A 16941-nucleotide genomic window follows, 5' to 3' on the forward strand; every position below is an offset into this window, starting at 1 on the left:
CGAGAATAACACTGTCTAGTTTACAGGTAGGCAAATTCATCGACAAGCCTAACTATGGTGTTAGGCTGAATCACGGGCAAGCCATCTCATTTTTAGGAGTGGTCTTCTCATGTGGATGAAATCAGGAGGCAATGAAGCTTGGAAAGGATGAGGCTTCCTAAATGCATAAATCTGCTCTTTCAGTAAAAAAAGAAACTTTAAAGTTCTGTGAATCCCAGGCAGACAGGCAGAGTTGTTTAGTCCTGCCCCAGTCCTGTCATGCTTAAATATTTCTGGAGCGATCCTAAGGAGAAAAGATTTTGTCAAATGTTTTCTCCTACACAGAGTCTGATCTTTCTCCTGTGTGTTCACAGAAGAGCTGCTCATTGTTTCCCTTACAGCATTTGATTGCTTGCTTACTTTTCTTTTTTTCTCAGCCTTCTTATTGTGTGTCCTACTTGGGAATGGTATAAAGCATGGCGTTTCAAGTATTTTGAGGGAATGGAAGGATTTTTTAGCAAGAATTGAATAGCAGTATTGAGATACTTCAGTTTTTCAGTGGGAGTTAAAATATTGGGTAGAGAAAAAGACTATTTAATTGCATATAATCACCTGCATTACAGGGAAGCAAAACTGGTTTATATGTTTGTTTGTTTGTTTGTTTTCTCAAACAGAGCTACAGTTGTGCATGTGAAGCACCCAATGAGGAGTTGCTCCTTGCAAGCCTGTCCCTGAACCTCTGAACTGCCTTAACCGTGGTCTCATTACTTTAAGTACTATTCAGTGTCATATCTGCTTTTACATATCCATATTAGTGGGTAAGGGGAAGGAAAATTGTTTTATTCATCTGACATAATTTAAAGATGAAATGTGAAGGTCTGTGACCTTGCTCTGAGATAGTAGGTCTATTATAACATATACCTAGAGGGTGGTTGTTTGGTTTTTTTTTAAAAAAAAAAAGAGCTTTGTTGGTTTCTCCATCTAGTACGACCAAGGCTGGTAAATGTGGAACTGTTTATAGGCTTTATTTTTGTTCATGATAAAAAACCTCTTCAGATTAATGAGTCATTGGTGCCTCAGCATCTGCTCCCAAGACTGAGGAATTTGAGAAAGAAACTGAGGAGAAATATGAGGATAAAAATAAGTAAAATGTTAAGAGCAGAAATCTTCATGATTGGGAATGGACACAAAGGATTTAAGACGTGTTACAGGAATGTTCATTTAGTGGAGCAAAATGACAGATTTAATCACAGATATAACGAAGATACTTTTTGAGTAAACATCTTGAGAAACTAAATTGTGTGGTTTTTTGGTCTTACAAATAACTGTTGTTAAAACAGAGTATATTCAAAAGCAAGTGTTAGAATTCCTTATTTAAAACAGATATTTCTATCATAGGCTGGAAATGGTACCCTCTTACATGGAGGAATATCTTGTAAACTGTATCAGTCAGGCATCACACTGTTTTATAATAGCTGGTTTTTATACCAGGTGCTGTAGGTTAACCTCCTGTAATTTGTCTCCGTTGAGTGTACCACTTTTCTATAACTCTGGGAGAAATCCATTATCTTTTTTTTCTCGTGAACATCCTGTTGCATATTGGCACAGAACAGATGCAGCCTGAGGCAGAGCTCAAAAGTCACCGAGTTCCTCCTGCATTATAGCACCTAGTGCAGTACTCTGAGCATCTTAAAATTATTGGAGTGTGTTCTTTATGTTTCAACATGGGAATTTTTACTTGTATTTTTTTATAAGATTCTCCTCTGTGTAGTAGTAGTTAGTAGTAGGCTTCTCTCTTCTGGAGTCTGTAGTGTAAGGAGGGTATGTGAGAAAGGCATCACGGTTAATCTAATGAAAACAGGTTTCATAGCTGGTAAGTGAAGAATGTGGGTTATGGATATAGCTATCATCTGTGGTTTTGCTCATGTTTTTTCTGGTAGCCCTAGCAGAGGGAGCGCATAAAATCTGGCTACTAATTCTCTCAAAAACCTAAACAAATTACATTTGGATGAGTAGCCCAGCAAAATCGGGAAGCAGTGCGCTGACCTCCGGTGAATTTGTTGTAGCTCTTTTCTGCAAATATACAGATAACAGATGATGTTTGGGAACATCAATACCTGTCTGGAATGTGTGAACTGACTGCTACTGGTACTGTCTGTACAAATATTTCAATCCAAATGGATAGTTGGAACTTGAGATAACAAGTGGTAATGGGTGACGAGACATGTATTGAAGAGAAAAAAATAATCCAGCAAAGATAGTAAGAGAAAAGAGGAAATGTGCTTGGGACCAGAAACATAAGAACATAAAAATACTCAGCTGGTGTCAGCCAATACGTCTATCTAGCCAGGTGCTCTTTCTCCAGTGCTGTCTACCAATGAGTCTAAGAAGAGAAGAATGGGGTAACGTAATATATTTCCATATTTGTGTTGCTTTTGTTACATGGACTTCAGTGGCTATTTATTTCATTAACCCCTCCAATCCTTTTTGAACTGATGTAAACTTTTAGCATCGTGTTAGCATCTTATTTGCATGTCATGTAAAGAAACATTTGTTTGTTGTATCTGCTGCCTCCTAAGTCCTTCTAGTCTGTCCTAGCCTTTTGTTGGGAGAGACAGTGAATAGTTGTACCCTATTCATCTTCCCCATAGCATACATGACTCTAGAGAACTCTGTCATATTTCTCTCATTTATCACCTTTCTAGGCTGAAGAGATCAAAGGATGTTCACTATTTTGATTATGCCCACTTTGTTTCTCCATATTTTCCAGTTTTGTTACACTCTTCTTTCCTCCCCCCAACCTTTCCCCTTTGGGGAGACGAAAACTGCACATAGTATCACAACACAATTCATGCCAATGCTATTAAGAACTGCTCCAACACTGCATTCAGCTATTGTAAGCCCAAGACTTTGTCCCTGAGAACGCTCATCACTATTTGTAAAATTAGGATTGTTTTTATTTTCCTCTACTATGCGTCACTTTACATTTATCCACATTAAATGTCATCTACGTTTTATACAGTCACTCAGTACTGCAAGGCCCTTTTGCCACTCTGTATGATTTGTGTTTGTTATTGCAAGAGATCAGAGTGAACAGGAGCGGGTTCTTGGATGGACATGAGGGCACACCTGAAGGCAGGAGTAGAACCGAATGGGCGAGGGGGAAGGATGGTAGTTACAGCTGGAACAAACTGCAGACTGTTTGCAGAAAATCGGGCAGAAAGCTGGAGAAGTGGGGCAGGTAGGTGGACAGTGGAGATTGCAGACCAGCTGCTTACAGAAGTACAAGCTACAGTGCGAAATGGTACTATAAAGCATGAGAGAAAATGGAGTCAAATGCGGCTTTGCAGCGGTAGAGCTAATAAATGTCAAGAAGAAAGGATCTCACAGTGTTACTTAATGGTATAAGCTTATATGGGGTAGCTTTCCAACTACAGGTGGTATTGTTGTATGATAATGCGAAAAATTTATTTATTGTGTAAAACTGGAACTGTTCTTTCAGGTTTTTAACTTTTCTGCGCTTATCTATACAATCTCTGCTTATGCTGTGTGCCATAAGAGATTAACACTTAGATTTGCCATAAGTACAGTTGGTAATGGAAAAAGAGAAAATTGACAAAGATGTCTCTATTAAAATCATGCCAGTCACACATAAATCTCTTATGGATGTGCATCTCCACTGGCTATTTCCTTACCTTTGCGTATGATTCATTATAAAGCAGAACAGGAATTATATGATTGTTAAGACAGAAGTGGAAAGAAAAGAAGAACATTAGAAAAAGTCATACATTCTTATTAATATATATTATGTGCTACAATGAAATCATTTTTACCCAAGTATAAAATTACCTAGATAATAGATTTATGAACAGTAAGAAAAGATGGAAAATATGTTGTCTCTTGAAAACTTCTGTGAGAAGGATAGGATTTGATAAAAATATTCTTTATATTGAATTGTACGAAGCATTAAAATATTTTTTACCAACTGCAGTTTTATTTATTTTATCAGATATTTAGTATTTAAATAGATAAAACGCAATGTATCAGTACACTTTATTAGTAGAAATACAAAGTGCAATCACAGTGACATACAATCTGCTGTAAATTTTACTTCATTTGCACTCAAATGTACATCTCACAGGCTGGGACTCAATAAACCAAAAGCAGCAACTTCAGACACACCTTAGAAAACTTTTCCACAATCTGAGAAACATCAGATGGTAAAGATTCCAGGTGCTTTTATTCCCACTTCCAGGAACAGATTTCCCTATCTGCCTCTGCTTCAGTGGTTCCTGGGTGCAGGCTTTTTTTTTCCCCCATGCATTGAGAACCAGCACTAGGGCTTCTATATTGGTGGTTTTTTTTAAATGCACTATGAAATTCCAAACTCTAATAAAGCAAGACACAGCCATGGATTAACATAAACGAGTTGGGGTTTTTTTTTTGCTCCCATGAATTTAGCTGGTCTTAGTCTTTATTCTTTTTTTCTTCTTTTTTTTTCTTATTGCTTCATACTATAAGCTGACTGAATTAAAATCATCGAATACTTTGGGTTGGAAGAAACCTTCAAAAATCATCTGGTCCGACTCCCCTGCCATGTGCAGGGACATCTTTTACTAGACCAGGTTTCTCAAACCCCCATCCAACCTGACTCTGAACTCTTTCAGAGATGGGGCATCCACAGCTTCTCTGGGCAACCCGTGCCAAGGTCTCACCACCGCATCATAAAAAAAAAAAAAACAAACCCAAAATTCTTCCTTATATCTAATCTAAATGTACCCTCTTTCAATTTGATAGAATCATAAATAATAATAAACCTTCCTTTAGAGTTAGATTATTCCCAGCTGTATACTACATGAGGTTTTACACTGTTCTCCAAAGTCTCTGGTACTAACCATTCTCAGTGACAGAATATTGGAACAGATGTTCACCTCTTTTGCCCAGTATGGTGTTTCCTGTACTCCCAGTTTCGTTTTTAGACCTTATTATCCGTATTTTCAGACTTCAGATATATGTGTTTTCGCTTGGGTCTCCGTTTGGATTATTTTCTTTTTCTTCCTTTCTCTGTTTTATCATCATTCTTCTTTCAGCATTGCAGAACTTCCATGCATTTTGAAATTAGTTTCCTATCTTTTTCGCATTCTTCCCTTTCTTGATTCCTCTGTTTTCCTTGATGATGATCTCTCTGGTTTTTTTTCACATATACTTGTCAACCACTTTCTCCTCTTGGACTCTTCACAGTTCCTCCTCTGTGGAAATACACCTCTGTCTCACACCTCCATTTCTGCACGCTTCTCTGGTATTTTTGATTCCCTGAAGAGGTGGTTCTACAAGTTATTCCACATTTCCTTGGAACAGAGGAAAAAAGAGTGAAAAAGGGAGCCGGAGAGACCTGTTCCTTTTAAATACTTACCCTGAATCTGTGTCTCTGAGCACCTTCCAGAAATGTGATGAATGAGATGATAAGCATCCACTCTATATGGCTTCTTTCTTGCTCTTCTTTTTTCCTCCCCTGTGATTTTTATTATTTTTTTTAATTCATTACATTCTGTACACAATTTTTCATGAATGCTGCTCTTAGAATGGGAGCTTTATGCTGGAAACTATATGAGTTTGTGATATAGACTGGGACCAACTCTTGACGCTCGCTCACTGACAAACAAACAGCGCTTCTTCTGCAATATAATTGGAAAAGCTTTAAAAAAAATGGCAGTGCTTAGGGATTATATTTTGGGGAACAGTGTAGTTTATGGAGGAAACCAAGTGCTGCTTGTTCATGAGCAGACAGTTTTGCACAGATTTGTGATAGAGGTTGCTTCCTGGCGGTGGACTTTTCAAGGATTTTAACTTCGAAAAATTAAGAATTCCAGTAGTTTAATGGGTAAAAATCTCTATACTTGGTATAGGTTAAAGGATAAAAGATGACAGAACTAACGACAAAAATTTGTTAATTCTTTGTCATATAAGAATATTGCAAATAAAGCTTTCCCAGCTTTCCAAATGGTCATAATATAGTTAAATTCTGTATGTATTTTCATGCAGATGGCTAGAGGCATGTTCTTGAGGCAAGGCTATCCTTGTGCTAAATTTAAAATCCCTGCTCAGAAAGCGTAGCTGTATTAAAACAGTTCAAAGTGTATGTTATCCAACACACTTAATATAAGCAAATACACATGGCTTTCTCCAGTCGTTTTCAAATATGGTCAAAGTATTTCAGCTGAAATTTTATAAAAATTGCAGTCAGAAATTTCCTGATGTAGAAATTTTTAGCTCAAGTCATTGAAGCTTGACACCATGTAACTATTAAAATAAAGTGAAAATAAATATAATAAATATAAATGGTAAATATAAGAAATGTGAATAGAATGCGGTAGAAAGTGTGACAAACTTGCAAATGTTGCAATAAGCGATTGCCCCAACTGTAGACCCTTAACACCAGAATACGAATTTATTTCTTAAGTTTAAAGATACTCCTGCTTTATTGTCGTGACCTTTTATTAGCAGCCTATAGCTGCTCTATTGTTATGCACGTTGTGACAGAGTGTGCAGACTGGAATGAGGTATAGATGCTCTTCAGGTGTAGAATAAAGTATTTACTATTTCCATATTTAGATACAGGACAATTTTTCAATGACATGCCTTGTAATTGCTTAATCAGAAAGGTTATATAAAATAGTTTTAGCAGTAGGGGGGTTTCTGATTAACTGATAATGGAGCAAACCCATATCACAGACTATTTTGATCATTTTGCCTTGATTACCAAATATTAGCCTGAACTTTTCCACGAAACATATTTGAGTTTCTAAGTCTGATATTTTTCCACAGTATAGAAACGCTATAAGAAATGGCAGTATTAGCCTTCTGATACTGTCTTGCCGATTTGTTTCATCCCTGTTTAAGAAGACCATTCCACTTATCAGAAAATTGACCAATATTTGGGGGTGTGGAAGACCCCCAGCATAAAAGGTGTTTAGGCTTCGGAGTACAGTTTTGTTTCATTGTTCCTACATCCATAGACTGTATACATTTTGACGTGCTGTAATCCAATAGCAGGATTAGAAAGGTCAGCCTTTAATCGTGATTGATGTTTTATTTAAATTGCATTTTCAAGCACCAAGTTGTTTAAAAGTTTAGCTATGCACTTTGAAGCATATACAAAAACACTTCCCTGTAAAATAATCTGTTCCAACAAAACCAGTATTGTAAAGAAAAGTGCTACTGTATAACAGTATAACGCTCTTTTTTTTTTCTTTTTTTTTTCTGCTTACTGAAACAGACTTCATCTTTGTTTTGGTTATCTCTTCTTAAAAGTTGGAACGAGTCTAAATTATCAATTCCTCTAGGAGAGAGAGAGAATAGACATGACCAACAGCCTGTTGTCCAGTTTCTTACAGTTTTCATGCTGCAAAATTGTCATTAAATATGTATGTGCTTACTAGTCTAAAATTTACTCATACCTTGTGAAATAAACTAGAACGGCCATGAGAGTAGTTCGTTAATCTTCCAAATTGACTATTGTACTATTGTACTGTTTGCTGCTGTCTTGATAAGCAGGTGAGCTTCACCTGTTTGAAGGGAATGCAAGTGGAAGATATGAATTTATAGTTTTTTAATTAGAAAAATTACAATATTTATTATAGTAATAAGACTGGTCTTGCTTATGGAAATTTTAGTATAATTTGTCTTGATTTCTTTACGTTTAATGTTGTTTTGTGCACATAGGACAGTTTTCTGTTCGATAACAGATATAGTGCATTTGGATAAAAACATGCAATCTAATCTATTTCATGGCCGGTAAAGGGAGTTGGTAAATCCTTTTGAAAATGAAGAATAAATTTATTTGTATCATACACATCTATCTTTGTACTGGAAAAGCTGTCAAGTAGGTTGTCTTTCTATCCTTAAAAACAGAGATATAGTAAACTAGGAATAGGACATATAGCAATAGGAATGGCCAGTGCTGTAGTGCTCCTCTCCCTTTGTGACTTTAAGAGCCACTAAGTAGACTTTTATATGTAATTTGAAATAAGTACCAAGGGTAGAATTTGTTCTTTTGCTGGCATGTTTGACAGTCGTCTGTGTCTGTGTTTCACTCTTCTGCACTTCCAGTTCATGCAAACCCAGTAATTTTCAAGTTCCCAGCACACTGTGCTGTGTCTGTGTCAGAAAACAGTTTACACAAGTGGATGAACTGTGTTCATATCTGATTCCTAAGTGTGAATAATGAATTCTAATTCCGTGTCTGTCTTTTTTTTTTTTTTCAGTTTAGCTTCTTGTTTTGTTACAGAATAATAATTACTCATGAGAGTTAAACAAAACTGCATATACTTATTTGAAATGGTACTGCTGGTGTCCTGATTGTATTTAACAGTATGCAATAAATCTGGTAAGACAGAAGTGCAGTCTTTATGTATTTAAGAAGAAAAAAAGGTGTAATCTCTGCCTGCTGTCATGATAAACTAATCAATTTACTAGCATTTATATCCAGTTTTATTTTTCTGTAGAATCTGTTAATGAACTTCAAGATGCAGGTCCCATCACCCTTTTAAAATGTGTCTATGAGTTAATTACCTGGTAATACAGCTCTCCTACTGCAAAATATCTGAAGATTGTTAGAGCTTGAATTTTTATTTTCTGTGAATATCTCATCTGTCATCATGAACAATAAGCTTTTACCTTTACCTTTAGCTGACTGAAGGCAAGCTACGTTTTTGTCTTGACTCTTCTTCGTGATGGGAGAGCCCTGCTTGCGCATTCTAGTGCTCCTTGGGATAGAGATTTTAACCATGAATCAGAAATTGTGTAGTAGGTGTAAGACATGAAATAAAATCGATACATTTTTCTGAGGCATGTCACTGGTTAAGTGACAAAAAATATTCTGATAGTCATTGAAAAAGAAAAGTCAAAGGTACATTTGAACCTGTCAGTTCAACACATTCCTGTTATCCCTTTAGGGGATATCATACAACTTGACACCAACATTTAAGCTTTGAAAATTATGAGCTCATCTATTTCAAATGGGATGTCACATGTTCCCAAGCCTTTGCCATTACTTATAATGGAAGACAGGATGATCACTTTTGTCACATATTGATAGTGAATAAGATCTTTCTTTTTTCTTTTCTTTTTTTCTTGTTTCAGAATGAAGAACAAATTTTGGTATTTTGAATTTGGCACTTCGGAAACTTTCTCAGCCACCTGTAAGAAGCTGCATGAATCTGTAGAAATAGAAGTAAGAAACTAATTGTTGCCTTTATCCTTGAAATGTCGCTAGTTTGGCTGAAATGCAGGGAGCAAGGGTGCAGAGTGCCTGAATCCAACAAGGCAAAGCAGTGCACATCCTTTCGACCCTATATTCCAAAATATTATTTTTATCGTGTCTATTTGTAGTGTAGCCCTGCACACTGGAACAAAGTTCAGTTTGATGATTAGTGAAGTCTTAATACAGTAGACGAGGTCAAGAGGTGAAATATAACATTAGAAATCAATAGGGAGTGTGGCTAGGTCAGATGGAAAAATGAAAGACTGTTGGAGGGAGTGAGAGCTGCTGCAGGATTAAAATAAAAAAAAATCTTATTATTTCTAGGTCCCAAGTTTTTATAACCTTTAAAACTCAATTCCCTAAAATCGTACTTACTTTCCTGAATAAAGGTTAAAGAATATATATTTTTTGGAATCATTCCCCTTCATTAAATAGCTTTTCTGTCTGCACAAGGGGTCATCTTTCCATTATACATTGAACTTTAACTGAAAAGACACAGGATAGCTACAGACAAAATAGGAATTTAAAATAATGTGCCACTGCTACTTTGATGGCTGGTGGAATAAGTGGCTACATTACATAAACTGTTTGGGGGGGTGATATTTATAAATAAGTAAATGAAAAATGTGAAATGAGTGAAGGTGCAAACCTGGAAATTTAAGTTAAATAATGAAATCATTTCTCAAGAAGAATATGCTGCTTTTCCTTTACAATAGTAATGAGAAACTGCACATGTCAATGGAGTATTTGTATAGTAGCATGAGGCACTGGGAGAGGTTTGGTGAGAGCTATGAGAGTCTGGTCAAAGCCTCCTGAAAGGCAAAGTCTGAAATGATCCGAAGGGACCATGGATCTGGTAGTAGAACAGTAACAAAGAATACTGAGAATGAAACTGTAAGACCTGCGGTGCCAGATTTCCCTGTTACGCCGTTATGTTTCTTTTAAAGTGGAAACATGCTCCACACTTTAGATTAGAAAATAAAAAAAAAAAAAAAAAACCAAACAACCAAACAAAAACCCCAGGAAAAACAAACCAAACAATAAATACCTTGCTTCCCAAGACAGTGCTTCACACATTTGGGTTTAAGTACATGTGGCCTGAAAATATTTGATTAGTAAATGGAAGAAATGCTTACCATCAGGTTTACCTGATGGTTACTGCTTACTATCAGTTTTTGATTTGAATATACTGCAATTTAAATGTACCTTTTGATTAAATACAAATTGAAGAGCAGGCTTTCCCAAGAAAGTATTTCTATCCAGCAAAAATCTTACGTAGCCTGTAAGATTTGATTATCTTAAACCATCTAATTGCAACCATTGAAAGGACAATGAGATGTTAACAACCCAAAGCAAACAAGTATGCATGCAAGTCTGTGATGCTGCTGATACCAGTTGTACAATTATTACCAATTGATACCAATAACACTATTGTTACCAATGAAGTATTACATTGCCAGTATATGAGACAAGTTTGTTAATATTCACTTCATCTATCCTGGTCGTTATCATTAGTCCTACAATCAGGAAGAAAAACCATAGAGGAAATAGTTTCCAAAATGTTTACACAAGAATTGTTAGGAAGTAGTAATTTACAGATTTATTTACAATGAGTAAATTACATTTAAATGAACAATGCTTGCCAATGTGCTTGTATCTAATGTTTCTTGTTTGAATGTTATAAACACTTGAGAGTAGCATTGTTTTCATCTGATCTCTAACCTGCTGCCCCTTCCTTGGGGATGTTGCTGTAAATGAAAGCTTGGTGTACGATACCACATTTCCCTCTGAATAAAATGCACAAAGAATGCGTTTGCTCTATGGCCAAGTTTTGAATGAACAAAGCTCGTGAAGATTAAGGATCTGTATCTCTGAGCTGGGAGACAACGATCAAACATTCTGTAGGCAAACCCTAATTTGATTTCAAACCTAATTAAGCTTGGCTTTCCGAACATACATTTATGTCTCCAATGTTCTGTACATTTTCTTCTGTGTGAAATGCAGAACAAAGTTTGGACACTAAATTCTGATGTTATCCAGAATAATATGCATTTTTATTTCCAAATTGGGATATAAGATGTTGAGGAGAAAAACACAGGTTCTAAAGGAGGAAAAAAAAAAAAAAAAGAACCAGGGCAAAATTAAGTAATTATTTTTAATAATAATGTCATTAAATGAGGCTTAAGACTTTACAGTTTAGACCACTTACACTTTATTTCCACTTCAGAAAAAAAGAAAGGTGTGTGAAGGGTATTTAATGCGAGTAGGCATAGATGCAGTGTAAGTGGAGATGGCATGGCCCATACCTCCAGCGCTGTAGAAGCATCGTGGGACCAGAGGAAGCCTGCTGTACTACCTGGCACTAGTGGGAGGGAGAAAGGAGTTTAAACAGTCGTATAGTCTTGCATGATACTGCACTTCGTTACACAGCAAAGCCTTAGTCTCAACTGTTTTCAGGCATGGAAATGTTCTCAGCTTCAAGAGGGTCTGAAAAATTTTGATCTAATGAATGAAGTGTTAAAGATAATGCCTGAAAAGAGACTGAGTCCAGGAAAGAAGGCAAAAAAAGAAATGGAAGTGCTAGTGTTCATTTCTAATTTAGAAGGCAGGTAGGCATGCTCCGCATTTTAAAAGCGTGCTTTTATTTTTAGCGGCATCAGCGCATCATTTGAAATAAAAGATAAAAAAACAGAAAAGGAGCAGAACACATCTGTGTTTTGTTGTTGTAGTGTATGAATGTGTGAGGACAACGCAGGGCTACCTGTAGCGCAAACTTCTTGTCTGTGTATGAACAAAAGAAATTCTCCTTTACTAATTCAGAAAGTTCCTCGTCACTGTGGGATTCTGAGGCCTAGTCAAATAATTGTCTTAGTGTACTACCTGCTGTGTTCAATATTGAGTGAAAATGGAAGCCAGACCCTGCGCCATCCTATTTCACAATTCTTCTTTTATTTAAATAATTCCAGTCAGTTTGGGGGACGCCAGACCTTTATAAATTAACAGCAGGGAAATACCAAAGGTGTCAGATTGCATATTTATCATCTTTCTCGTGTAATACTTAAATATGTATTAAGAAGTGACTGACATAAATTAGGCAGATTTCAGAAGCCACAGGCCGTGGCTTGTAGAGGACCCCCTTCTGCTTGACATTTCATCCTTGTCAAAGATCAAATTATTTTAATTTAGGCTGCAAATTATAAGGAATGAAGACTTCTTTGTGGGAATTCCCTGTGGTAATCTGACTTTTGTTGTTACTGCTGCTTGTCAGTGTGCAAAAGATATAATATGCATGCAAATAAGGTTAAAAAATATGTACTATCTAATTATCCAGCCAGTACATTCCACTTGAAGACAGTGGGAGGCCTGACACACAGTATGTGTTTGATTCATTGAGGCCTGCAGGGTATTTACACAAGATTACTTTTAATTATGAAATTAATATCTGTTTATCTAGAATGTATAGCAGTAAGTGAGCATACACATGAGCAGAATTTTTAGTAAAATAAATCATCTTAATATTTAATACATATAAAATATAGGGGGGAGCCACGAATTTTCATCCAAAATAACAGTGAAGACCCACACCTTTTTTCTTATAAGAAAAGTGTGATTTAAAAGTTACACTTTCAGTTACAGTAGTTGCCACAACTGCCAACTCACTTCCAGATGCCTTTTGACTTTAAAGGTTTCCCTATATAAATATAATCCACAGGTTTAAAATTTAATTCTTGAAGAGAAAATATGAAATGGAAACCTTAATGTTGAAAACGTTCTCTCTCCAGACTTACAGTCTTCTCAGAAGAATTAAGAAGATGCAGAATATGCATTGTAATACAGTTCTGTTTTGTCATCTCAGAAAGTTTCAGGGTAAACAAATAATTATGCACAGTTATTTTCGAGTTGTACTTTCCTTTTCTTCTTCAAAGCTGTGACAAAGGTTCAGGCAGAGAGGAAAAAGTGCCAGTGACCCACAGAGCAGCAAGATGCGAGATGTCAGTGGACTGTTACTGAAGCATGGTTAATTATTTTTCCAGTTTTCTTCCTGATTATTATATATTGGAATTACAAAATAAGACCCTTAATCAGTTTTAAATGCCTGACTGGACCCCCTACTGGCTTGCAGAACATTGCAGGAGGAGGAACATTGCAAAACATCTAATGTTTTTAAAATATGCTGCTATACACTGTAAGGTGCGTGTGACTTGCCAGCATGGCTATATACTCCAGCTACATTGTGACGCACGAAGCTATCCACCTCTAGCCAAGGTACAAGTAAATAAACCCTGGGAACTTTGGGCGGTTCAGTGAATTAATAAGTAGAACTGGATGCTTTGCCTTCCACCTGCAGGTTCAACTGTAGTTATCTGAAGTTGGGTCTTTTTTTCTTCTGTGGAGGTTCTTCAGTACTTTGCTATGTTTTCTATGGATTAGGAGCTTCCCCTAATCCTCAAACAATGTGGGTGGGGAGGAGGATTTAGCCTGAGAAAATTATAGTCTGTCAAGGCTAGGTGTATCCCATCAAGCCAGTTACATCTCATCCAATGTATGTCAGGTGAACTGTGTTTACAAATGTTGTAGGCTTTTGCCATCTGAGAAGATGCTGCAGTTTGTCACTGAACAGGCTGATAAGTTAAGGTTCTTGAACCGTTCTTAGAATCATAGAATGTGTTGGCTTGGAAGGGACCTTTAAAGGTCATCTAGTCCAAGCCTCCGGCAGTAAGCAGGGACATCTTTAACTTGCTCAGAGCCTCATCAAGCCTGGCCTTGAACGTCGCCAGGGATGGGGCCTCCGCCACTTTTCTGGGCAACCTGTTCTTCTGGAAGTGAAAATTATAGTCCCTTTATAAGGTATAATTTGAAGCCAAATTAGGCAAAGGAGTGTACACCTATAAAGTGCCTCAATGTCCAGTGTTGCTGTAGGAAGCAGGAGAAATAAACATAAGTGACACAAGCTGCCCTACAGTAACGAATCCATCACTGAAGGGACTACCCCATAGAGTAAGATTTCTTCCGTGTGTCCAGTAAGTCCTGGAAGGCTTTTGGAGCACTGATACCTCTTCGTTAGCTGCATATCCCATGTTTCCCTTTGGCAATGCTGCATAATCCAGAGAACTGGCTGATGGAAGTTCGGGGATAAGAAGTGCTGTAGCTGCATGTGCATTTTGCTGCACCCGGTTTTACTAACCTTACCTCTCACTAAGAGTTATTAGTCAGGCATAACCCGCACTAATGTGCCAGCTGTGCCTTTGGATTGAATCTAATATCGATGTGGTGTTCTGTGCTCTCGGGGCCCACTTACACCCTTTTCCATGAAGCTGTATATGCTCATTAAGCAGGGGCTTTTATATTCAGTTTCATGTGGAAGGGACTCAGGTGTAACAATGACAAGTGTCATTGTAAAGTCATAAGACAGACAATTTAGATGGAACAGGCAACAAAAAAAATGCAGTTATTGTTATAGAAATTTTTGTAGTATAAATGTTTCTCTGCTAACAGCTGTAGTGAAGCTACAAATACATTTCATTTGGGTCAATGAATAGGCATCAGCTAACAATATGGCTCTATCCAGTGGTTCCACACTTACGCAATCAAGAGCTGAATAGGAATCATGTTTTGCCTTCTGAATGAGGATCTGTTCCTATCTCATACCTCCTTTCCAGATATAAGTATATATCTTAGGTGTAAACATTGAATAACCCATTAACAGTGTTAAGAATGATGAATTGCTGAAGAAAAATATCTGAGAGGTAGAACATTCTGACTTTTCTTTCTCTTTTCTTGCTTTCTCTCTCTTTTTTGTTTTTTTTTTTTTTCCCCTTTCCTTTTTTCTCCTTGCTAATCAGTGTGATGGAATTCAGCTAGACTTAATCAATATTTCTCTGGAAGGAATTGCCATTCTGAACATCCCAAGCATGCATGGTGGATCGAATCTTTGGGGAGAGACAAAGAAAAGACGTAGCCACCGTCGGACAGAAAAGAAGAGGTCAGATAAAAGAACCACTGTCACAGATGCTAAGGAATTGAAGTTTGTGTGCCAAGGTAAGCTTACAGATTAATATAGGCTAGTTGGCTCCACACAGTATAATTGTCCTTGTATTGCCTCTTGTCAAGAAAAAGGATAGACAGTTCTTAGCTATTTCTTTTCTTCTGCATTTAGCTTTTCTGATGTGAAGCACTGGATCAAAGGCATAAACAAAGACGTGCTCACAATTGAAGTCTATATACTTGCAAACCTGCCTCAGATGTTAACTGTTAAGCAGACTGACCACACCATGTGGCACTGTTTGCTACTACGATATCCTTTCTAGAAGTACCTGGAGTTTTTGGAGGCAGAAGATGCTTACTGAGCATTTATAACCCTTCTTAATGTCAGTGTGCATAACACCTGGGGATAATTGTGCCCTGTTTCTAATAAACGTTGGCTAGAGGCTGTGGAAAATTACTTCAGAGTAACAAGAGCAAGCTGTCTATGCATTTTATGTTGCTATACCGTGATGCTGTATGCAATCCTTGAGTGCATATGCTGTAGCATGGACATGATCCATCCTTTCTAGGGCTCATATACTTTCCTGGTGATTAGATGCATTTGCTCCATGTATTTTTTTATTAATCATAACTTTTGACAAAACCTGCAGTAAATAGTACTTTCCAGTCTACTTTGTAGAATCTGGATGCTATGCATTGTAGAACGTCACTGCATATCACAAGTTCTAGTGATCATAAAACATTCTTCTGTTCACACCAAGGGATGAACAGACCAGACTTTGAAAACTCTTTTTTTTCCCCCTCTTTTTATCCTATGGGGAAGAGTATCTCCTGCTTCAGAGTATCTTCCTGCTTCTCCTCCTTATTCAGACTGAATAAACATCAGGACTTTAACTTTTTGATGTTATTGTGATTCTTTTCCTGGTTTTGGATATCCTATTTTTTACATTTCATCAGCAGTAGTTTTTAAGTTACTAGTTATATCTTAGTTAATTAATATGTATTGTAGTTTTAATCCAGCTAATTTATTTGGATGACAAAAGTTTAGGAATAAAGTACTTTTATATGGCTTGGAGGGTGCAATAGGTACTAGGACCCAAAATTTCTGTGTGTTTTAGTAATTTGACATATGTTGTCAGTATCTTAAAGTAACTTACTGGTACACTCTGACAGCTGAAGTCTTACCAGCTGCTGAGCTTCTGCTCACACTACATTTTCTACATCATGTCCTGATGTCGAAGAGGAGGAGGCAGGCTATTGGGTAATGGGCTCACCAAAATTTTGCCTTTTGTGTTGTTTCTGAGCATAGGCAGACAGGACGTTTCACCCTTTTAATAGTAGTGAAACAAGACGTTATAACGTCTTTAATTATTGAAGTTATGTATTTGATATATTTGTAACAGTGATTTCAAACTACTGACTACTTTTGGTATTGGTATTAGAAGGGCGTTGTTACACTCCATTTCCATTTTCTGGACAGGAAAAAAGAAAATAATAATAAAAATATTAAACACTGAACAGAAGATCCTACATTATCTGTAGAAGTGTTCATAATGCAGACATTAAGTACCTTAATTTAGAAAAACTAGTCTCATGACTTAGTTTCTAATCACTTTACACGCAGAGTGGGTGGAAGTAGCTTCAACTAAAAGGCAATTTCAAAGCAGAGATTGACTTCTCAATATCAAGCTAGAGCAACTCTGTCTCGTCACTGA

The 16941-nt window shown here is 36.8% G+C and overlaps 1 protein-coding gene across 5 annotated transcripts in view; it reads left to right on the plus strand.

Annotated features, from left to right (window-relative positions):
• The window catches only part of DGKB (diacylglycerol kinase beta), a 364246-nt gene that overhangs the window by 267023 nt on the left and 80282 nt on the right, over positions 1 to 16941 (plus strand). For 4 of the 5 annotated variants that reach the window (XM_054192842.1, XM_054192841.1, XM_054192843.1 and 1 more), the window contains 2 exons: positions 9121 to 9211; positions 15085 to 15280. In XM_054192842.1, the coding sequence (XP_054048817.1) occupies positions 9121 to 9211; positions 15085 to 15280 (287 nt within the window). Of the gene's footprint in view, positions 1 to 9120; positions 9212 to 13275; positions 13341 to 15084; positions 15281 to 16941 lie in introns of those variants that run through there. The other variant, XM_054192845.1, reaches the window with a different exon arrangement.

The sequence above is a fragment of the Rissa tridactyla genome, chromosome 2 (genome assembly GCF_028500815.1).
Source record: "Rissa tridactyla isolate bRisTri1 chromosome 2, bRisTri1.patW.cur.20221130, whole genome shotgun sequence".
NCBI lineage: Eukaryota > Metazoa > Chordata > Aves > Charadriiformes > Laridae > Rissa > Rissa tridactyla.